The sequence below is a fragment of the Buteo buteo genome, chromosome 16, assembly GCF_964188355.1.
Source record: "Buteo buteo chromosome 16, bButBut1.hap1.1, whole genome shotgun sequence".
NCBI lineage: Eukaryota > Metazoa > Chordata > Aves > Accipitriformes > Accipitridae > Buteo > Buteo buteo.
In genome coordinates this window covers 3961123-3984117 of record NC_134186.1, presented here as the reverse complement: position 1 = coordinate 3984117, position 22995 = coordinate 3961123, and the positions used below count along the sequence as shown (strand labels likewise).

Genomic DNA, 22995 nt, shown 5'->3' with positions numbered 1-22995 from the left:
CCGTCTGTCACTCAGCCGTGAGTCCGAGCGAGCTTCCCATGAACCACCAACTACACACCATAAAATTATTAGTTATAAAAAATAGAGAGGAAAAAAAACCTAAAAAAACCCCAACCCCAGCACCCCGAAGCCGCAGCGATATCGCCGGCCCGTTGACGCCACGGATCAGGTGACGCCGCTCTCCCACCCAGCAGATGCCGAGCCGGCGGCTCTGCCGTGCCGACCACAGAACCACCAGCCAGCCGGAGGCTACCTGCACCACCGGCGGGGTTTTCCTCTTCCTCTCCCTCTTTGCCGCCTCTCCCATCCCTCCTCTTCCTCCTCCCACCAGCCAGCAGCTCCTCCAGGAGAGCCGAGATACGGGACGAGGGGGATGGCATCCAACAGCATCTTCGACTCCTTCGCCACCTACTCCTCCGCTTTCCTACGCGGTGAGTACAGACCGGGCTCTTTCGTTCCTCGGCGGCAGGAAACGTCGTCAGGTTTTGTGTTTATTTATTTTATTTTTTTTTTTTTTTTTGCAAAGAAGCAAACCGGCAGCAGGCTCTGATGAGGCTTTGCTGGCACCTCGCTCCTTGCCGCTGCCCACCGGGGTTTTCTGCCGGCTTTGCGATGCTCCGGGCCACCGCTGTGTTTGTCCAGGTTTGGTGGGTGGTTTGCTCTCATTTATTTTTTGCCTTTTCCCACGTGGTTGCAGTGCTGGGAAGGGTCGGGGCTGAGTGGTGCTGGGATTGATTTGATGTGTTTGTCCAAGTCGTTAGCTGGGTGCTGGGTGGGTGCAGCCTGAGGTGCCACGTGGGGGGAGCAAAAATCTGCAGAAACATAAATTGCTTCTAAAGAAAAACTGGTTTACGAGGGGAGAAGAGCTGGGGGAGATCAGGGCTGCTTTCAAGCTTACAGTTTTATATGTGTACTTATGTAAAATACTCTAAATATGAAAACACACAGCAACTGTATATAGTGCTTTGCTAAATATATAATTCTGTTGAGCGATGAATTTGCTCAACCTGCTTTTCCCGGCCTCTCTGCACACCCCAGGACACGACGCTTTCGTCCCTCCCGGCTGCCTTGGGATGGGCAAACTGCTCATCAGGGGGGGTCATTTCTCCCCAAATCTCTCCTCTGCTTGGTCCCAGCTCCCAGCAGGATCTCATGTCCCCCAAATTGAACCCACCTTCATTTCCCAACTGCTGTCCTCTTGTTGTAACTCCTCTGCAGCCGGGCTGCTTGGGGTGAACTGGGCAGGCTGGTGTGGACTGGAGCTGCTGGGACCACGGCTCCCAGGCGGGTGCCGAGACCTATTTGGGAAGGAGCTGGGTGCTTGCTAAGGCGTCGGGCAGAGCTCTTCAAACCCTTGCCTTTACCCATCGTGATGAGGTTCAGGAGCAAAAACTTGAGCTGGTCATGGCTGTGAGGACCCAGGTCCTGAGCGATGGCTCGGCACGTCCCACTGAACCCAAGCAGATCAGGGGAGGGTAATCATAAACCCCTACCCAAAGAGCAAAATGCAGCAGGTCATCCAGAAACGCGTCACTGCAGATCAGATTTTGGTCTATTTTTGAGAAGAGTCAAGGTTACATGTCCTTTTGAGGCGGATCGGTGATGTCAACCTGCATCACGAAATCTCCATGGCTTTGAGTTTTCTTATGAGCAGAGGGCGTTGGAGATGTAGCAGAAGGAGCCAGGGATGGGGACGGGATGGGGGTAAGGAGGGTAAATCCAGACCGGCTTCCCCAGCCCCATCATGGATACACCATGCCGGAGCGTAGGGCAAATAGGCAGAATAGCCACGTTCATCTTAATGCCCTCCGCTCGGAGATGGTGGCATTATAAATGTGTCCTTTGTACTTTGTGCAGCTAATTAAAGGCAGTCCCATGGCAAGGAAATAAGAGAAGTTTATAAAAAACATTTGCATGGCTCTTTTTAATCTATACTTCTCCCTCCGCAAGCCAGATGAAGAAATGCCGGGGTTTAACTGGGCTTGCTCATTTAAAAATAAAAAGAGAGTGAGCAACAGAAATATCACGTCTTGTATGCAATTTCCATACAAATAGGAACTCATAAAAGCAATAAACATCTTTGTTTCAGACATAATTTTTTATTAAATGGGGGAGAATTAAATGATTGCACCAAGGATGGAATATGGCCAAATGGTGAAACATTTGTTTAGTATTAGGACAAGAAAACCTTGTTTTCTTTAAGGAGCTCAGTGTGTCTTCTCCTGCCCGGCTAGATTTGGGCGAGTACTGCAAAACATTCACGAACATTCATTTAAATTCCTCCTGGCTTTGGGGGATTCAACCGCATTCATAGTTTTTGTTTGCTTTTCTGGGCACATCCATGAAAATGGGTGTTTGTTTGTGCAAATATTTAAGGAATGAAACGAAAATTCCCAAAGGTATTCACTAGTTAGTCTGGAAAAGCTTTTTTTTTTTTTTTTTTTTTAATAGAAAAGGGATTTTTCATCTTCCCAATGGGGCGGGCGAAGGACCCCCACGTGGGAGAGCGGCACCAATCCCTGCTCGCACGCACCGGATTCGCAACCGAGTAAAATGTCTGGCGGGGACTGAAATAAGTTTGCTTCCAGTCGATGGTTTTAGGGATATAAACCCCATTTTTGGCGGCCAGCGCCGGCTTGGCCTGGGGGCTGCCTTTGCGTCTCCTCGCTTCTCTTGGAGACTAGCAAGAAGTTGTAAGATAAACTGGGCTGAATTAGGGGAAATTCTCCCCTGCCGCTCCCAACGGCCAAACCCCGTGGTTGGTGCCAGCCCGAGTTCCCGGCGCAGCACGTGGGACCGGACCGAGCCGCGGCCACGCTCCTCTGCGGGGCTGCCAAACACTTTCTATCCCTTCTTGCAAGGAAAAAAAGAACTGCGTCGTCTTCTGCTCCATCCGAGCATCCCGTGGCTCAGCTCCTGGGTCCGGCCGTGCCCTCCTGGGATCTCCGGTCCCGCCGTCCCGGTGGCAGCCGGTTGCCTCTAAGTCATCAAACCACAAATGTCACGTCTGTGAGTCAGTTCTTTGTTACTGATGGCTATCGAGCCGGGGAGGCCTACGCCACGGGGGCTGGTTTCTTGAACAGTTACTGCTGCGTCTTGAGTGGAAACCTGCAGGGACGGCCGTGGGGTGTGATGCTCCGTGGGGTCACCGAGGAAGGAGCGAGGTGCCGGTGGCTCGGATGCTCTCAGACCTTTCGGCTGAGGGTTGGGAGTTATTTTGCCTCGGGGTGAGCCCTGCGAAGGCTTGCTGGTGGCATGGGCTGGCTCTTCTGCTCGGGGTGTCCACGCTGGGCTTGTTCATCTCTTCCTAGCTAGGTGACAGATGTTTGACATTTTTTCCTTGGTTTTCGTAAATCTAAAAGCACGTGGGAACAGCTCATATACTCTCACTGTCCATGCAGGCTCCTCGGTGAAAACGAAACGGTGTTATATCACTTTTTTTGCCTCTCCCTCCATCATGTTGGTGTCCTCGGGGGCAGCTGCCCTCCCACCCACCGCCTTCCCCAGGTGGCTTCATGCCCTTGCATGGGAGGCAAAGGGCACCGAGCCTCGGTCCTGGCATCTAAGGAGGGAGTTTTACTGATTATTTTGCAAATGCACAAACGTAGGCACGTCCTCAGCCCCGTTTGGCCGTGATGCAGTGCTCAGTGCTGCCCCGAAGGAGCTGGGATTCATCCTCGGGTTTAGTCCCTGTTTTGCTGCTCTCCAGGTCCTCACCCCCGGTTCCTTGTGGGAAATCTCCCCATCTCTGCACCTTTTTCTCTGCTTTGCTGAAGGGAGCAGGCGGTTCATGCGGGAGCCTGAGGGTCTCTGCTGGCCCTTCACAGCCTCGTTAGCCTAACGAACAGCCAGGGTTTTGCCTAAAGCGGGGAGCAGGGGGGCTCGGAGGGTCTCCGTGGAGCTGCTCAGCACCCAGGGAAGGCAGCGGGGTTGTGGGCCCACGCAGGGCAGCCTTGTCAGGGTGGTCTGAAATCCCACTGAGAACACCGTCTGTCCCGTCGGGGAAGAAATGAGCCGTGATGCCGTGGGGGACCCGTCCCATCCCCAAAACGTGGCAGCTTGGGTGGACAAACTGACTTCTCCTGGCCCTGGACCCATCCCAGCAGATGCTGGAGGAGGAGCAGGAGGAGAACCTGCGGCGGCAAAGCCGGTGCCAGTCACCTTTGGCTTCTGAAAGTGGGTGATGCCGACTGCCCTGATGTGGTGGCTGTCATTTCTTCTCTGGAAGGTCGCTGAGTTCGTGCCTTTTCCCCATTTGCCACGAGCATGGATTAATCAGAGGTTTGCAATTGCTGGGTTGGGGGCTGTGGTCTCAGGTTGCCGCCAGAGCTGGTGCATCCCGGGGCACGGAGAAGCTGCCCCGGTGCTCCGGCCGTATCCCAGTGTTCTGGTTGTACCCCTGCACAGTGCCTCTCCTCACTGGACCCCCAGGTCACCAGCAGGTTTTTTCTCCTGCCGGGGCGGAGGTGATGGCCCCAGCTCACCCAAGCAGAATTTTCTTTTTCCACCCTTCCCATAACTGGCCACGGCAGGATTCCCGCTCGGCAAACTTCCTTTTAATGGATTTCTGTGTTTCTTCCTAACCACCGAAAACTGTAACCCTGACAGTATTTCGAGTTGTTTTTTCCTCCTCCTGCCATGCCGTGCTCTGGGCAATGCCTCCAGCGGAGACTGGGTGAGCGGGCGCTGGGTAACACTGTGCATATGTAATGGTGTCACTGAGCTTTGCTGTCGTGTTTCCCTAAAGGCAGGTGTTTTGTCTCATCCTATAGCACCCAAGGTGATTTTTTGTCTTTTTATATATGGGCAACCTCAGCTCCCGGCCAGCACAACAACAGTATATCGCAGCTGGATGTGATGATCTGCAGTAATCGGGCGCTGGGGTGGGAGGCACGAGCACGTGGACCATCCCTGCCCACAGCCAGATACGTTATCTGCGTCCGCGGGTGGGAGAAGCAAGACACAGAGCCTGCGTGCTGGGGAGAGGACGGATGCCCCCGGACACGTCTGCATGCCATGAGCATTGCGGTCTCCCTGAATGTTTGCCCACCTATGAGCTTTGCAATACCTGCGAACATTTGCACGCCCGTGAGCGTTGCAATACCCACAGCTGTTTGCATGCCCATGAACATCGCAATCCCTGCAGGCATTTGCATGCCCGTGACCATCGCCCTACCCGTGGCTGCTTGCACGCCCGTGAGCGTTGCACACCCAGGAGCTCTCCTACGGTCACGGCTCAGCTGGCGTCTGCTCTCACCCAGCACCCCGAGTCCCTGCACCCCTTTACCCCTATGCAAACCCTCCCTCTGCCCCCCCCCAGCTCCCCGGGGAAGAAGGACACGGGGAGCCCCAGTGCCGCCCCGGTCCCGCACGCACGTGCAGCACCACGTGGCCACGAAATCTGGTTTGCCTTCATTCATCCTCCCCTCCTGGGGAAGGCTTGTGCACTTGGAGCTCGCCGGCTCCTGATTGACTGTCAGTGGCTTTGCTTTTTCCAAGGGCACCCTGCTGACTGGTGGCATGTCTTTTTTTTTTTCTTTTTTTTTTCTTTTTTTTTTTTTTAAAATATATTTGTGTGTGTGTGTGTGGGAGCGAGTATAAATCCATTGTCTCTCATCACCTTGTTATGATCTAATAGGGGTAGAGAGACACTGGCGTTCCCCTTTGCTGAGCACTTTAATTCATGATGATTTCTTAGACTTGATCTCCTCCGATATGTCGTCAGTGTTTGCGGTCCACTGTTTTGGCCGCGTACGGTTTGGGAAACAAAGAATGAGCTGTATGTTTGTAGGCTCAGATCGACACATGGTCGGCATTAGGAGCAAGAATGCGACTTCCCATCCGAAGCGACAAGCCCGAGCCACGGGCCATGCCGTAAATACTCCCTGAACGAGGCTGAGCAACGGAGGGGAGAACATTGAAAAACCTGCCAGGAGGTCTGCAGTGGCACTGGGGCACTGGGGAGGGGGGCAAGGGGCTCAGCCCTGAGGATGCGCATCCCCTCTCCCTCCTGCCGCAGGGTGCATTTGCACCCAATTTTTCTCCTGGGTATGTCCAGGGTGGGAAGAAAATGTCACTGCAGGGGTGACGTCCATTAGCTGTGCAAGAGATGCAGGATCCAGAGGGCTGAGCTCTCCCCCAGGGCTTCCCATCGCACTTTCATTTTCCTTGGCTCCGGTGCTTCAGCCCTGACGTGCCGGGGACAGAGCCGGCGCAAAGGCTGGGGCTGAATCCGCGCTCCCGGCTCTTTCATCCCGGAGATCCTGGCAGCCGTTAACTTCAGTTCTTGGGCAAAACCCATTACCCTTGCCCTGCTGCTGGTATAACCAGTGACCCACGGTGAGCAGCCGTGCTACAAACCTGGTACGGTCCCCCCGGTTATATGCAGGTTATCGGCATTTTCTGCAACATGAGGCAGCATCCCCAGCGTTAGAGTCAGCTGAAACTAAGGATGCTTCAGCCTTTTTGGTTGCAAGCACAAATCCTCCTCCACCACCCAGACCTGCTGCTGCTCCGTGCCTTGTCCGGAGAAAACTTCTCTCCTTTTCTGCCTCTTCCCTTTGCCACCCTGGCAGCTGCCGTGTCGGTGGTGAATGTGGTTTCCCGGCTGGCGGGGAAGCATCTGTGGGGGGCAGCTGCCTCCTGGACACCCCCCCAGTGGAGAAGGGTGCGTGGGAAAGGGGGGACAGAGAGCACCCACCTCCCACGCACAGCACCGGCATCCTGCCTCGGCTGCTTCTGAGGGGGCAGGATGCGGCCCCAGCGCGCCGGGTGCTGTATGGACCATCGTGACGCCGCAATGTACTGACAGCCTAAAGCGACACCCAAGCTGGCCACGACAGCAGTCTGCGGGGTGCCAAGCTCAGCCTTCAACCACAGTGTTATCCTCCTCGGCTCTTGTCTTTCTAAAAAATGCTTTAATTTTTTTTTTTAGTTAATTTTTTTTTTTTTTCAAGAAAGTGGGACAGCCGACACGTCTGCAATCTGGGGGTATTTTCCATAACATAAACATATTAAAAAGAAAAAGAAAAGGGAAAATAAAAAGAAACAATGATTTTCCATTCCCACTGGAAGCAGCGAGTGCGTTTGGAACATGAGGAACGTATTACTCAAGCTATTGTAAAATAAAATATAAAAACAACCAAAATAGGAGGAGAAGGGAGAGATTTAAAAAAAAAAAAAGGCCTCAGTTGGGAAGGGAGACACTGAAAAACGGACTTTTTTTCAAAAATCTCTGTTGGGCAGGAGGGCCCCGTAGAAACCTGACCTTTGCCTCTGGGATGGCCAGATCCTGGATGGAGGGATAAGAGGCTCCTGGCTTTGCATTTCCACCTGGGGAGATGCAGCCTCCCTGTGATGACCGGGAAGGGACCTCCTGCCACCCCGACTGGTCCCATTGCCCCAGCAAGGAGCATCCCACCAGGCATTCGTGTCCCCATGGTGCCACCGCTTTCATGGTTGTGATTCGGGGCAGCAGTGCCCCAAATAACCACCAGCACCGGCCACGCATCCCACCCCAGCCCGTCCTGCCGGGGTCCAGGGCACCGACCACCCTCGCTGAGGTTTCACCGGTGACTTTGGCATCGTGGCGGGGTTTGACCTCAGAACCACGAGCTGTCGGCGCAGGGAGCCCGTGGGGAGCCCTGCTGGGAGAATTCACCTTCCAAAGGTCTTTTCTCCTGGTAATGATGGGATTTAGGGCTTTGGGACTGCTTTTTTTTTTTTTTTTTTTCAGTCGCTCTGTGTGTGTGTGTTTATGGCAGCTATATTGGGATGTGATTTCACAAGGCAGCATGGTTTTTGTTAAAATAGCTTCTAAAAAAAATCAAAACAAAATGGTAGGAATGATGTTAGCGGCACAACCCTGGACCAAAGTCTGCCCTGGCTTCTCACACCCTCTGCGCCTCCTGGGTCCCGGCCAGGGCTCAGTCTGGCACGGGGACAGACAGACAGACAAAGGGTGTCGCAAACTCTCCGCGTGCCGACGGAGAGCGCGCCAGTGCCCGTGATTGCAGGACAGGGTGAGCTGGTCATTAAAAGATGCTCATTGTGTTAATGAACCTTAATTGGGGCTTTGCAAAAGGTTTCCCGCATGGCTCTGGGTGCAACACCAGCATCCCAGGACAGAGCCGACGGCACGGGGCTCGTGTGTCCGTTAGATGGGTGTTGGTTAAATAGTGCTTCTCTTGCAGCTGGAGAGGAGTTTTCTTGGAGGAAAACCTCAGCAAGCGACTGGAGCGGTTCCTTTCTGATCTCTGGAGTGAGCACGTGGGTTATTCCTGGGAGCGGCACGTTTCCTAACCAGCAAGGCAGCCCGCGCACGCCTCCCGTCCAGCCGCTGCCGCTAGCGGGGCTGTTACAGGAATATCCCCAGCTGTAGCTCAATTTCTCTCCCAATAAGGAGCCAAAAAGCCGAGGAGGAAGCTACACTCAATTACAAATACTAAAAAACTACCGCGAAAATTGCCTAGTTCCATTCCTGTTCATGTTGCTTACAAAATATTTAAAGGAATATTGCTCCCTGCATCCCACGCTCAGCGATGGTGGGTGCAAGTCAGTGTCGAGAAGATGCTCGAGCTGGGAGCGGGGCCACACATCGATGGGGTGCACGGCAAAGCCAGGGAGGCTGTTCCTTCACAGCCTGGCAGACATTAAATGCCAGACATGGGCTGCGCCATTTCCCTTTAAACTGGAAGCATATGCATGGAGATAATTTAAGGACAGAGCACGGTGCCGTGATTTCAGTGACTTGAAGTCAGGAATAAACTATTTAGTGGGGATTTGTGAAAGGCTGTGCCATTTTCCCTCATTAGGAGAGAGAAAGTGCTGGCCAGAGAACGTAAAGACTAAATCAGATGTGCTGTTCCAAAATTAAGCCCTTGTTCTGCAGCTCCTTTGCACTGCGCTGCATTTTACTGGCTGCTTTTGTGCCCAATTACCTTGAACCCTGTAATTAAACACCTTTTTTTATTAGCCCTGGGTCGGGTTGGAAAATCTCGCCGAACGAGCAAACGTACCAATTTTTTTTCCATAAAACTCAGCAAAACTGCCAGGCTGGGAGGAGCAGCCCCAGCCCCGACTCCTCGTCCCTGAGCGGGTGGTGGGACACCCACCAGCATCTGGGCCCCGTTCCCGTGGGGGTCCGATCCCCCTGCACGTGCTTTAAACCTTCCCTACCTCTGCAGCTAATAGGGACCTCTGAGTGGCAAAGCCTCTCAGACCCAAATTTACTCCGTGTTAGTGTCCTGCGTTCGCTTTTGTGCCTCAAGCTGGGCACAGAGCTTCGTTTCACTTGGTTTTTCCCCAAATATCACGTTTCTGCTCCCTCTTAGCTCTGCTTTCATCAAGCGTGGCAGCCCTGCGATCCCAAGCAGGGGCTTGACCCGCTCTTGCAAGCCTAGGGGCTGCTGAAATCCATCACCGCTTGCTTTCTTTTGTCCATTTGGGGACTTTTGGTCTGTTGTAGGAAGGGCTAAGTTTGGGTCGGGATTATGGAGATGTTTTGTGGTGGAGCGGGTGCTGGTGGGACCTCGGTGTGCATCAAGGGGTTGCTGGAAGCCGGAGCTTGGCAGTTCAGTGCCGAGTCCTCCATCCTGCAACTCTCCCCATCACCTTCCTCCCTCAGATGGAGGTCAGCGGGCTAATGGATGAAAATGAGGTAGTTCCTGATCAGCCCCTGCTTTGGTTAACTCTTTCGAGCCCGAACTGTGCTAGCTGGCAGCACCGTCACAAGTTTTTCTCCTGTTGTTTGCAGGGGCTCATTCCTGCTGTGATGCCAGAGTTCATCTTCATTTACTCTGAGGACAGCGGTATAGGATATTATTAAAATGCAAAAACGTTGCTCATATTTACTAGAAATATGTGCCTATCCATCCTCTGGGGCTTGTTATGCCCAGCTAGCCCTGGCCGGAGGGGATGTTATCCTTGAGAAATGTGGCTCTACAGCCTGCGGTTGGATCTGATCGGGCAGAAGACAAATGGGGTTGGTTGACGATGATGAAGGGAGCTCACAAAAAAAGTTGAATCTGTGATGGTGGCAGGGATTGGGACCCACAAAGTCAAAGCTTTGAGTCTGCGGTGGGACAAGCAGGTCGCTTACGATGCCGGCTCCCAACACCTCCATCCCGGCTGCACCGGGAACTGGATGCCCTTCGCAGGAAGGGTTGGACAGGACCGGCAGCGCTGGGATTCCTGCTGTGCTGGAAAGTCAACACACGCTTTGGTGTAGGAGGTGGATTAGCCAAGCCCTTAAGGTGGCATCTTTTAGGCATTTCAAACCTCTTTCTACCTCGACAGCCAGCAGGCACCATTTAACCCAACACACTGCGGAAATCATTGCTTGGGCGGGCGGTCTGACCATCCCAACCCACGTCAGAGGAGATGAAATACCCTCACCACCTCCAACGAGGTCAGGAGCATTGGGATATGCTCCCGAGATGGGAAATTCACAGTTTACCTCCCCAAACTTTCACTGGAGACATCCCACATTCCCATCCCCGATCACCTCTGCGATTCCACTGCTGCCGTTCAGCGGGCGAGCAAAGCCGACCCTCGCCGCTGGGAGCTAAAAAGACCCCGATCCTGCCGAAATCCAACCTGCTTGAATCCCGCTGACATCAGTGGAAGCCGGGAGCGCTCGCTGGCGGCAGGATGGGCTCGTCCCTGTTGTGTCTTGAAATGCCAAGAATGCGAATGCGAGCCTGCTGGGGCTCGCGGGGCTTTCCTCGGGTTAACGTCACGCCTGGGGGGGGGGCCTGGTTGAAATCGGGGGCTCCTCGCTGTCGGAGGTGGGATGCAGACGTTGTGCCAGGACCGTGTTACGTGGCAGGGGCTGGTGTGTGTGGGGGGGATTGCTGTGGCCGAGGGGTGGGAGATGGGGGAACCGAAGCACTTGCCAGGGAGGCCCCCGTGCAGCGCGTCTGGGCTCCTTGGGGAAGGCTGCGGCGGAGCTGCAGATTGAACCCAGACATCTTGCTTCCCCCGCCAATGCCTTCTCCCGGAGCCCGCCCTTCCTGCCAGCGAGGGCCCGCCGCTCGGTTGGAGGAGAATATGTAAAAACATTCTTGAAAACCACCAGCTTTGGAGGGTCAGGCAAGCGTGGAGCGGCTCAGACCCCAGGTCACGGCTGAGGTTGCGTTTCGCAGATAAGATCCCCTCCGTCCCCACAGATCTGGCTGCTCGTGCGAGACCGAAAGCCGCTACCGTTTCATCTGGGCAAGTTCTCCATTTCTCTTGTCTCCAGCCCCAACCTGCTACTGAACCATTCCAACTTCCCAGGCTGCTGTCTGGGCTGGGGTGAGGAGCCTGCTCGTGGTGTCAGCCAGCTGACCCAGGCAGACAGACACCTCCTGCTTGCGTATGAACTTTTATAAGAAACTTCTGCAAAAAAAAAAAAAAAAAAAAAAAAGAGCTCATGCTGATGAGCGCAGGGCTGGGGGTTTGATGGAGGCGAGCAGGCATAGTTCCCTTTCCAAGCTGCTGGAGATGGATGAGGAGCAACCAGTGACTTAACAGCGGTCCCTAAATAACATTGTGTTTGATTTGTCTGAGTTCATAGCCAGAAACCAGAGAAGTACCTTCTGCATCGTTTTTAGCCTGTGACTAATTCCTCCAAGTCAGGGATTTGTTCTGTGCCTAAAGGGATGCGTAAGTGCTGGGTGAATTCGCAGGCTGAACTCTCTTGGGGGCTTGTTTTCTGGAGCGAGTCTACAATTACCAGACCGATTGGTGGGGGATGTCGGGCAAACTCACATCAATGAGTGTCTTTATGGAAGGGCAAATATGAAAGAAAACTTTCGCACAGGAAAAAATAATCTGAGGAAGGAGCAGAAGCAACACAACCCGGAGCCCATCTAGCCAAGGCGGTCCAACCGCAGCCCTGCTGCGAAATAGCATCGCCTGGAGTTATTCATAGAAGTGAAAGTAGTGAATAATTGCAAAAAGCCAATGAACCTGGAAAAAATGGTGTGGGCCTGCAGGACAATTTGCAACTGGAACAAGAGGCTGGTTTTCTCAGAATTACTTTGCTGCAGGCAAGTGGTTGGCAGCAGAGTTTGAGGTTGCTCCGTGTCACTGCTGGAGGATCTTCACTGTTTCTCCTGCAGGTTGCCACAAAGTCTCGTGGAGATGGCAGAAATCCAGGATTGATCACACAGGGATGATAAACACCTCACACAGCGAGAGCTGGTCCTTGCCCAGGACCTTCTTTTTTGTGGAAAATGGCCAGTGCATTGCATTGATGGAAATGTTTGGGCTGCAGTCATGGCACTGACATAGCAAAAGGGCTGCCAGCCAGCCCGAACCTCATCTGTATCTTCTGCCTTGAGCCATAAGGCAGAGTTAATGAGCTGTGTGTGCCGGTGATTTCATGGGCAAGCTGCTTAAGGAGCAACCTGAGTGAGGTGGACCTGGGCTGACAACTGAATGTAGAGACGCAGGATCTGCCCGTGGGGCTGAGCAGGCAGCTGCCCGCAGGCGACCAGTATGCTGCCGGCCGTTTTTTCATGCTCCACACCAAGCAGCATCGCCATGGGCTGGAGAAATGCAGTGCCAGCCTCCTGTTTGCATTTCTCCAGCTGTATGCGATGCCGCTTGGTGCAGACCTTGCAGCTTCGTTGGGCTCCATTGCTGCAATCGGTCCCGTCCTTCTGTCCCTGACCTCTGCCTTTAAATATCAGGTTTGGGGGCTTTTCCAAACTGTTCTCTTGCTGGAGAACAACTATCAGCCACCCTGCGCTTGGTACGGCTCTGCTAAGCTCATCTGCCTGCAGACAGGTGGGGAAAACCCTTGCGTGGATGAAAGCTGCTGGATTAGGCACATTTATAAACCACGCATTTATAAACCACCTCCTGTGATGTGCCTCCCTCCCAACCCGCCGGCTCTGCCTCCATCAGGACTCAGCCCAGACAAGAGAAATGGGGTAACCAGCTCGGGGAGGAGATGGGGAAAGCACTGGGGCTGTGGCAGGAGGGGAGGAGATTCCCGTGCCGGTGTCACCGCCGGCCACCATGGCATGCCGGTGGCTCCCCCGGCGAGGCGGCACAGCCTGAGGTTCGGGGTGGGGGGAAACTCCACCTCCAGCAAGAAGGATATTCCACGAAGGGCTTTGGAAATTTAGCAAAGCTGCCACGAGGCACCTCCACTGCCCTGTGGTCAGCCAGCGTGAGGTGGCATGACCCCGTCATCCTCTTCGGAGCAAGATGCAAACGATGCACGAGGCGACTGCAGAACGCACGTCTGTGGAGTGCCTGGTTAAAGAGGTGTCCCGGGCTCTTGAATCAGCGGGGTGCCCTCGGGGTGACCGGGCTGGGTTCCCTGTGCCATGCTGATGTCCCACAGGGAAGTTAGACAGATATGGTGTGTTTGCACTTGCCTGTAAAACTGCTTTTACTGAGACATGACCCTAAGATGCTCTATCAGACCTGAACGAAAAGGGAAACTGGAGTTCCCTGTCTGATGGCCGGCGCAGGCGGCTGCCAGCCCCCTCCTGCCCTCCTCGGCGGGGGACAAACACCCATTTCTGCCCCCACATCCAAGAGGTATCTGCAGACATTGCAGCCCTGAAGCGGCAAAACTTTTGGCCACGGTTTTCTAACAGCCGGCTGCCCCTTGCAGGGAGCCAGGCGAGCGTGCAGGAACGTGAGCGATTCCCAAGGTTCACTTTCTCTCTCTTCACGTTTGACTTCCCCAAAGGGATCGTTCGGCAGCCGGAGCCCAGCTCAGCCTCGCTCAGGACGACACGGATGCTTCACCCTGCCAGGGCTCGAGCACGTACCTTGGCTGCCGTTGCGGTGTGTGGATGCAAGACCCTTCCCAGCGTAGCACAGGAGCACTGAGCACCCATTTGATACCCAGCATCGCTGCAACATTTTGTGCCAGGGTGTAGGGAACAGCATCGAAAAAGGGTCTTCGGGAAACACCATTGCATGTTCAGCCACAGTACGGGGACAGGAGGTTGGTTTTCCCACCCCACCGGGGATGGGGACAAGCAATGGGGCGGTTTTGCCAATGCACAGCTATTTTCCAAGACAAGAAACTGCTTTCTACAGTCTTTTTGTGTTGCAAGAGTGCTTTGTTGGGCACGTGCAGGAGGATTTCCCTGCGCCCTGGCCCTTGGTGCTCTGCCCGGGAGCCCTTCCGTGACAGCAACTCCTCCGAGCGTCTCTCCTTGCAATTAGAAATCATATCATGTTTTTCTGCATCCACCCCGTTGTACTTTTCTCGTTGTCATGTGCCTTTCGGTTCCTCTTTCCACCATCCAGACGTTTCCCCTTTTTCTTTCCTTTGGAATTTTTTTTTATTTCTCCCCCTGTCGCGTTTTGGGTTTTGAAGGGCTCGACATCGTCCCAGGCTCTGGCGGCACAGCCGCTGGACGGGCACTGCCCAGGACCCCAGCGCTCAGTCCCTTCCCTCATGGTTTTGGCTGTGCTGGACTCCGGGGAAGGTCTGCCCAGTGTCCGAGGAGCCCTACGAAACACTCACCGTGACTTCAATCATCTGCCTTCCAACGTGGGGAACGAACATGTTGGAGATGTCTCCATGCAAGAAGAGTCTTCATTGCCCATAGAGTCTGGCACGAGGCATAGCACCCCCCTAAAACTCCTCCGAAACCCCCGAAGAATGAGAAACTCCCATGAACTTGAATAGCTCTGAACAAAGCCCAATGTTTCCAGTTGCGCTATCCACCTTTGGGCATTTCTGGAAGAGATGGGATGTCCTTAGGTGCTCCATAACCTTTGCATGAATAGTTCCTTTTCTCTGCATAAGCACATTCTTAAAGGAGCATTGGGCTTTCATTCTCCACTTTCTTCAACCGTCGTACTTCTCTGTTCACTTGTTTAAATCAAGCATAAAGCTCTAACTGTTCTTTGAATATTTATGACTAGGTTTTATCTCATGCCATGCATACAAAACATACTTGATTTCTTTCCTAAAAGTTTTTTCAAGTGCAAAGTTTTAAAAACATGTGGCTTTTATTGCAGGCAGGAATGAATAACAGCATTCCACCAGTAACCACATTAAATGGAACAGTAATATTCATATGCGTAAGGGCAAAAGCTGCCTTGTTTCCTATTTGCAGTTGAACTCTGAAATTAATTAAGAACTAAAAGGATCTGACAGTCATTAGGATCTTTTAAAAAGGAGTGGAAGTGGCAGATGGGACCCACGCTCCAAAAAGCTCGGCCGTGCTATCAATAGCACAGAGGATGTGAGCCCTGAACATGCTCCTCATTGTCGGGGTGTTGTGGGGAGAGGAGAATCGCGGTCCTGAACAGTGAAGAATGGCACTTTCGTGACTTCAGAACCGCAGGATTCACGTCAATCGCACTCGTGCTCCTAAGTCACTTTGCAGCTTTTGAAAACCCCATCTCATCCCGTCGGCGCTGCACACGCTCGAGCATTTGTGCTACGCCCGGAGCGCAGGGTGCCCGCCAAAGGCTGATGCCGGGGGACCGATGGGTCCTGGCTCCTCTCGTGCGCTATTTAGAGACGATAAATCCGCCGATGGCAGCGGCATCGCTCCTGATTCGCCCCGGTGCGTGCACTTGGGGCTCACCGCTCTGGTCCGGGAGCGGCCGAGGATGCTTGTGTGGGTGCACGCGCGTGTGGAGTGTCTCCCTGGGGATGCTGATTTAAATGAGGATTGGTAATAAATTGTACTGGTATGAAATGGGGAGAACTGGGAGGACAGGCAAGCCCCAAAGCTGTAAGGAGAGTCAGCGACCACTTCTCCGGCCGGGGCCTTTTCTGATCATTCAACTGATGGTGAATGAAACCTGGCCCCAGGCAATCAGGTGGGAATCTCATACTGATTTTCCCTGGGGACATCGTTTCATGCCAGGATCCAAAACTCTTGCTAGAGCCTTCCTCCTCCTCTTGCTGCCCCAAGCAAGGATCCTGGACACCAAGGCTGCATGTGCAGACAGCAAGGTGGATTTGGGCAGCTGTGGCTCCCATGGGGTTAATGGATGTCCTGGCTCAGGATTTGATGTCAAGCTGCAGTCTTGGCCCTGGAAGCTGTTGCTGAGATATTTCGCCCACTGTGGGTATCACCCAGCCCCGGGGCGCAGCAGAGCCCGGTGCAGCCCTGCTGGAGTCGTCAACAGGCCGGTCTCGCAGCTGGTCCCTCGCCCAAACGCAGGCTTCCCCCTGATTTATGTCTGGGGCAGCCGCTGCCTTTTCTCCCCCCAGTTTCCCCTTATTTCTTCCCCTGAACCCCGCAGCTTCCTCCCACAGGAACTTCTCGCCTGCAACGCCCCTAATTGCCCCGTGGGAGCCTGTTTTAACGGTGACACTCAGGGGTTAAAAATTGTCACCGTCGTGCACCCCATTGGACCCAGCATCTGTTGTTTGATTTATGAATGAATAGCACGCTCCCTCCCTGCATGCTGCTCTCAGATCCCCTTCCCTTAACTACAAAATAGATCCAGACACCCGCATGGCCCTACTGAGCGCCGTGCTCCTGAGAGCTCTGAGGCAGAGTTTGCGATGAATTTTTAATAGAAAGCTTCCTATAAGCCTCTGCGCTTGCTTCCTTGCCGTCGAAACGAGTGACTCCGCTGCTAAATAGCAGCTCAAATGAATTAAAAACTACAGAGGAGCCTGTAAGGGAAGTAATCCCAGCGAGTAATGATTTAAAGAGCCGCTGACCTCCCTGCGATGTGAACAGTAGCTTTTAAGTATTTGAAAAGAGGCCCATGCAAATCCTGGGTCTTATATTCTATTAACCTCCTCTGGAGTGCGGGGAGGGTGGCAGAGGAATAATCCCCACGTGTCGATGTCTCCTGGTTTGCGGAGGATGAGAACAGTGTGAGGTTTGCCCCCTGTTTGAGACTGAATCTTGCTCGTGCTGAAAAGGATAATTCAAAAGAAAGATAATTCCCGCGAGGGCACGGTGCCGTGGGTTCCCTGAAGCTCTGGGACGGCTTTGCTCACTTGAACTCCTCTTTGCAGAAACAGCCACTGGGTTGCTTTACTGGTCTTTGCACCTCTGGGGGTCACCAGCCGGTGTGGGGTTGGGGGGAGCCCGGTTTGGCACTGCCCTGTGGTTTGGGTTTCGGTTTATAGTGCCCCAAGTTGGCGACTAACTCTGCACCGACGCGGAGGAAAAGCGCAGGGCCGCGCGATGGGTTACGGGGGTGAGTCTGCATCCCGCCGCCCTGAAGTCAAGAACAAGCCGGGGTGGGAGGGCAGAGGGTTTTTGGGGAGGGAGCAGGACGTGGTACGTTGTGCCCTGGGAATACCCAGCCTCGGTGACTGACCCGCCGTACCTTGAGGACACCTGGGTGATGTAATTAGGTGCCCTTTCCAACAAGTTGCTCCTGGTATAAAAAGGGATTAGAGGAAAGCGGGGACGGCAGGACTGTGAGCGGACACTGAACGGATAAAGCAGCCGGAGGAGGAAAAGCAGGAGACGTAAAGCCAGTAAACCTGGAAACGAGCACCGTGCTGCGGGGAGGGCAGCTCTGCTGCAAACCGAGCCCAAAATCACCCCATGAGGCCTTGCAGGGACACCCACCCTGCGCGGCTCCGGGGCTGCACCTCCGGGGGGGGGACACGACAAAGGGTGACCGGTTAACTCCCCCCGAGAACCGCTCACGAAGGCGGGTTAGCCCCGGGAAGGGGTCAGTCCAGCAGCGGGAAGAGGCAGGAGAAGTCCCTCCTTGCAGAAAACCGGGGAGGCGGTGAGGGGGGGGGGACGGGAATCAGCGGTCCGGGCCGCCCCGTCGCGCCCGCCCCGTCGCGGAGCCGCCACGGCGGAACCTCGGTGCCAACTAGCGGCCGCGCCGCCGCGCTGCAGCGCATGCGCCGTGTGCCCCCCCCGTATCCCCTCCGTGCCTCCCTCCGCGCGTGGGGGGGGACACACACACGGGGATGTGTCGAGCCCCCGGTAAATCCCAGCGTGAGGCCGGGATAACCCGGCCCGGTAGGAGACACCCCCCCCCCCCCGTTGCCCCTATTCCGTTTTTTTTTGTGGGTGTTCCCCCCCCCCGCCGCTGCTGAAGGGGGGGTGAAAAATAGAACTAAAGCCGGCGGTTGCTTTCACCTAAAAAGGGCAGGATTTCAGCGCCGGTAACCGCGGGAGACGGGCCGACACGCGGGGAGGGTGGCTGTGTGTCCCCCCCGTCCCGGGCTACGCCACCCCCCCCCCGCTCCCGGGGCCGGTTGGGCTCGGAGCTTTCCCGGGCACCGGCTCGACGGCCACGGCGCAGACGCCCGAGCTGCCCCGGTTACTAACGGGGCAACCTCGGCTCCTCTTAGTTAAAAAAGAAAAAAAATTATTTTTTCTTTTTTTTGGACAAAACCGGGGAGTTTCTGGGTCTGGGGAGCAGCGGGATGCAGAGCCCGGCCCGGGCTCACCCCTCCGGGCACTGCGGCTTGCGGAGGAAAACGTTTCATTAATTTGTGGAGGGAATGGAGGAAAAGGAGAAATTTTATAAATATATATAGATTATTTTTTGTTAGTGTTGGGGTTTATTTTTGTTTGTTTTAAAGAAAAAAATGCGTTTCACACCGCGCAACCCAGAGAGGGGAACGCTGCGGCCCGGTCGGCTCCGCTCCGACGGACCGTCCCGCTCCATCCCGGGCAGCTCGGGCAAAGCAACCTCCGCTCGTCCCCCGGTTCTGCCCCTCCGCCCGCCCCCGCGGTTCGGCTTTGCCGCGGCCGGGAGCGAACCGCCACCTTCGTTCCGTTCCCGCAGAACCGGTGGCTTCGCCGCGAATTTTCTCGCCAACGATTCCGGCCGGAGCCACCGGTCCTGACCGCAGCCGCAGCCCCGGGGGAGCTGCCGGGGACGCCGGGAGCCCCGGGACCGCCGGAGATGGAGGCGGGTTTAATTTTTTTTTGGGAGGGTGGCAGAAGGCGGAGGATGGGGAGCGGCGGTTTTCAGCGAGCCGCTCCCCCCCCCCCGCCGCCGCCGCCGTCGGGGACGCGAGTGCCGGGGGTCCCCAGGGGCTGCCCCGCCGCCGCGGCTTCCCCCCCCCCGCGTCCCGCCACGGCCGAGGCACGGCGGGGAGCGCGGGCGGCGGCAGCGGGAGGGCTCCGCGGCTGGGGACGTGCTGTATGCCCAGCCTCTCTGCACCACCACGACGGTTTCGGCCCCAAACCGGCCCCACCGAGCCCCAAAACCCTCCGCCGGCGGCGGCGGCGAGAAGCCACCGGGGCCCCGACGTGCGCCCGCCCCGGCGGGAGGGGTGAGGAGGAGGGGCGTGGTTCCCCGCGACCACGCCCGTTTTAGCATAGACCACGCCCCTTTCCCCTCTTACCCACGCCCCTTTCGGTTCTGACCACGCCCCTTCTCCGCCTAGGAGCCCGGTGGTGGGCGGGGAGAAGGACCCCCGCGGGCTCCCCCCCCTCTCCTTCCATTGGCGCGGCGCCCCGTCCGTCAGGGCGCGGCCCGCCCCCCCCCCGGGGCCGGCAGTAAATACGGTACCGGGCGGCGCGGCTGACACTTGGGAGCTGGTTTCGGGGCCGCCCGGCGGAGGGGACCCGCCTGCAGCCGAGGGTGCCCGGCCGCGACGTGGCTCTGCCGGGGCTCCTCGCCGCCTTTTCCCGGGCGGGGCTGACGGAACCTCAGCGAAACCACCACCGGGAACGAACCCCGGAACCGGGCGGGAGCGGACAGCCCCCCCCTACCACCACCATCACCCCTCCGCCGCTTTCCCCTCACCGCTCCGCCGAGAACGGCGATCTGCCGGGACGGAGCGAGGCAGCGCGGGGCCCGGCCGCCGCTGCCCCCGCCGCCCCCGAATCCCGAATCCCACCGTAACCGAGCGGTGGGCACCGGGCCCCGCCGGCTCCCTCCTCGTTCCCCCGGGCCGCGGCGGCTCCCTGACGCCCGCCGTTGTGATGCGTATTCCCGTAGACCCGAGCACCAGCAGGCGCTTCACACCTCCCTCCACGGCTTTCCCCTGCGGTAAGATGGGCGAGAACAGCGGGGCGCTGGGGACCCCCGCCCCGGGGGCCCGGGCTCGACCCGAGGTCCGCTCCGTCGTGGATGTACTGGCCGATCACGCCGGTGAACTGGTGCGCACCGACAGCCCCAACTTCTTGTGTTCGGTGTTACCGTCCCACTGGAGGTGCAACAAAACGCTGCCCGTCGCTTTCAAGGTAAGTCCTTGAATTTCGGGGAGGGCTTCGAGCCGGGCCGGGAAATCCCGGTGGTTCGGTGGGAACCGGCTGAGCTCCGGGCTTGCCCTCCGCCCCGACCCCCTTCGCCTCTTGCCCTCCGCCCCTTTCGCTTTAACTCGCTCCCTGACATCACCTTCAAGGGAACCCGGGTTTATTATTTTTAATCAAGTCTCCGCATTGCCCCGCGGTCACAGCATCTTAGATATTCCGTACAGTTAGGAGCTCTCAGGCAACTTTGAAGTTTAATGAGAGTGGAGGTTAATTACCTTCTTGGGAGAGGGAGAGAGAGCTAGGGAAGGGAGATCTAATCTGAAAAAAAAAAAAATAAATAAAATAAAGAAAGCAAAAAAGAGCTGAAGCACCGGGCTGCGCTGCCCGGGCTCCTCGCCCGGCTCCGCTCCCGACGGGGCCCCCCCCGGGGCCGGGCATCCCCGCTGCGGTCCCGAGGCTTGGGGCAACGGGGCTGAGACGAGGAAAGCCCAAAAAATCAGAAGGAGGAGAAGCGGGGGAGGGGGGAAAGGGGAGGGAGCCGGCCAGGATGGCAGCGGAGTCCCGGGAAGCCCGGCGGGGGTGGCGGAGGTGGGAGGGGGGGTGCAAACCGGGTTCCCCCGGTCGTCCCGGCGGCGGGAGGTCGGGGTGCTGCTCCCCGGGCAGGGGGGGTGGTGGGGGGGGTCCCTCTGCCCCAACCGGGCGCAGGCTCCGGGGTCCCGGTAGCGGCCGCTCGGCGCTCGGTCAGCGCTTTTTAAAAATTTAATTTTTTTTTTTTTCCCCGAATCAAACAAAATAAAACCACAAATCCCCCCGGCGGGGCTGACACACACACACACACCCCCCCGCTCCCCGCCCCGTAGAAGCCCCTCGCTCCTTTTAACGCCTTTTTTAAAACTCATTTTCCCCTTCCCCCCCCCCCCCCCCCCCCCGATTTTCCAGCCTTCGGATTGCTTTTGGTTTTGCTTTGGGGTTTGGGAGGGGGGTTTAGAGGTGTGTAGGGGGGAACCGTAGGGCAGGTTAGCTCCGACCGCAATTAATTTTAGCCTAAAATCCTCTGGTCCTGCCCTAGGTCGTAGCCCTCGGAGATGTTCCCGATGGGACGGTGGTCACGGTGATGGCAGGGAACGACGAAAATTACTCGGCCGAACTCCGCAACGCCTCCGCCGTGATGAAAAACCAAGTAGCCAGATTTAACGACCTCAGATTTGTTGGGAGAAGTGGCAGGGGTAGGTACCGGCCGGGAAATGGTTGCTCTTTTTATTTTGGTTTTGGTTTGGTTTTTTTTTAAGAAAGAGGAGGGGAAAAAAAAAAAAAAAGAAAAAAACCAAACCAGGTTTAGTTTTGGTTTATTTGATTTTAACGGCGTGTTTCTCGCAGGCCGGTGGTTTTGTTGCTGCGGGCTGGGGTTGTCACGCAGGGAGGAATCCCCCCCCCCCCAGTCCCGAAGATGTTCCCGAGTGGGTGATGGGAGGGATGCGGGAGCAGCCCCCGCCGCCTCCCCGGCTGCGGAGCGGCTCTGCCCCGCTTCTCCCGAGGGTTTTCCCTTTGCCGAGGTGTCGGGCAATGCCGATGAAGGAGGAAAATAAAAATAAAAACAAAGAGCTGGTTGTAAAACCTCCGCGGCGGGGGGGGGGGGGTAAGGCAGGCGCTCTCGGGTGGGTCGGTGCGTCCCCTTCCCACGGGGAAGGTGCTCCGGGGTTAATAACCCACCTGGCAGCTCGGTTTGAAATGGTGAAAATCAAGTGTTTCAAGTAAAATAATCCTGAGGTGTTGGGCACGAAGGGAAGGCGGACAGAAAGGCTCATTGCGGTCGGGAGATGCGGGCTCTGGGGGCTTTTTTTAGCAGGGGGGGAAGGTTGGCTTATTTTTTCCACGCTTGTTGCATGGAAAAGCGGGAGAGAATTTTTACTTTCTGGCCGTAGAGGTTGGTTCTATCGTTTAGCCTTAAACGGCTCACGCTGCTGGCTTTTTCAAAACAAACCGTCAAGGAACTCGGGCTGTGCCATCCGAGGAGAGGGAAATAAATAAATCCCCCGAAAATACTGAACGGCAGCGGGTGGCGGGGGCAGAGCCCTGCCTGATCCCTCGCAGCCCTGTTGTACCTGAATTTCAAAAGTATAAATAGAAATTCAGCATTTCATCACCAATAAACGCTGCAGATCGAAGCGCTTAATTGTTCATTTAAACAAAAAATAAGAATGCTATATTTTAATGGCCGTATGGCAGCGTTTTCTCAAAGGCTTCGAATGTATGCGCACAATGTCAGATATATTTTGACTCCTCTGCATTAATTAAAAGCAGTGATGTTAGGAATTATTTGCATGTAATAACTGTTTACTTGTTCCTCTTTATGAAACTCGAATAGTTTACATTCTTTCATACATTTCCTTTTTCCTGTTGGCTCCTTCTCCATGTTGCAGTTTCTCTAAAACTCTCCACTTAACTGGTTGCAGGTTGATGGATGGAAAATGTTTTTCTTTTATGAATTAAGCTTTCATTTCTGTAATCAATTATTCTCTTAGGCTCTTTTCTTTCTGGGTTTTTTTTTTTTCATCCTCGTTACACAAATTTCCAAACTGAATACAACCCAATCTCAGCTTGACTCTTGAATTCATTATTAACTTTCTTCCTCTGCGCTCCCAAGCTCTGAATTGACAGTAGTTTACAGTCTCAGAAAACACTTGGGTGAACTGTCTCCCTCCTCGGGCAGAGTCCTGGCAAATACTCATTACAGCAGTGGAAACACCTCCGCTGCCTCTAACAGGCTTCGGAGCATGAAACATAACTTAAGTGCTGATTATTTTTTTTTTAATATATTCTTGTGGGATGAGGCTTTGTAATATTTGCAGAGAAATAACCCCCACCGGGGCTC

At 55.4% G+C, this 22995-nt stretch overlaps 1 protein-coding gene across 1 annotated transcript in view; it reads left to right on the top strand.

Moving 5' to 3' along the window:
• Positions 1 to 373: 373 nt before the first annotated feature.
• RUNX3 (RUNX family transcription factor 3) overlaps positions 374 to 22995 on the top strand; it is a 60798-nt gene continuing 38176 nt past the window's right edge. The window contains exons 1-3 of the mRNA XM_075047463.1: positions 374 to 431; positions 19867 to 20111; positions 21193 to 21349. Coding sequence (XP_074903564.1) covers positions 374 to 431; positions 19867 to 20111; positions 21193 to 21349 — 460 coding nt within the window. The remainder of the gene's footprint in view (positions 432 to 19866; positions 20112 to 21192; positions 21350 to 22995) is intronic.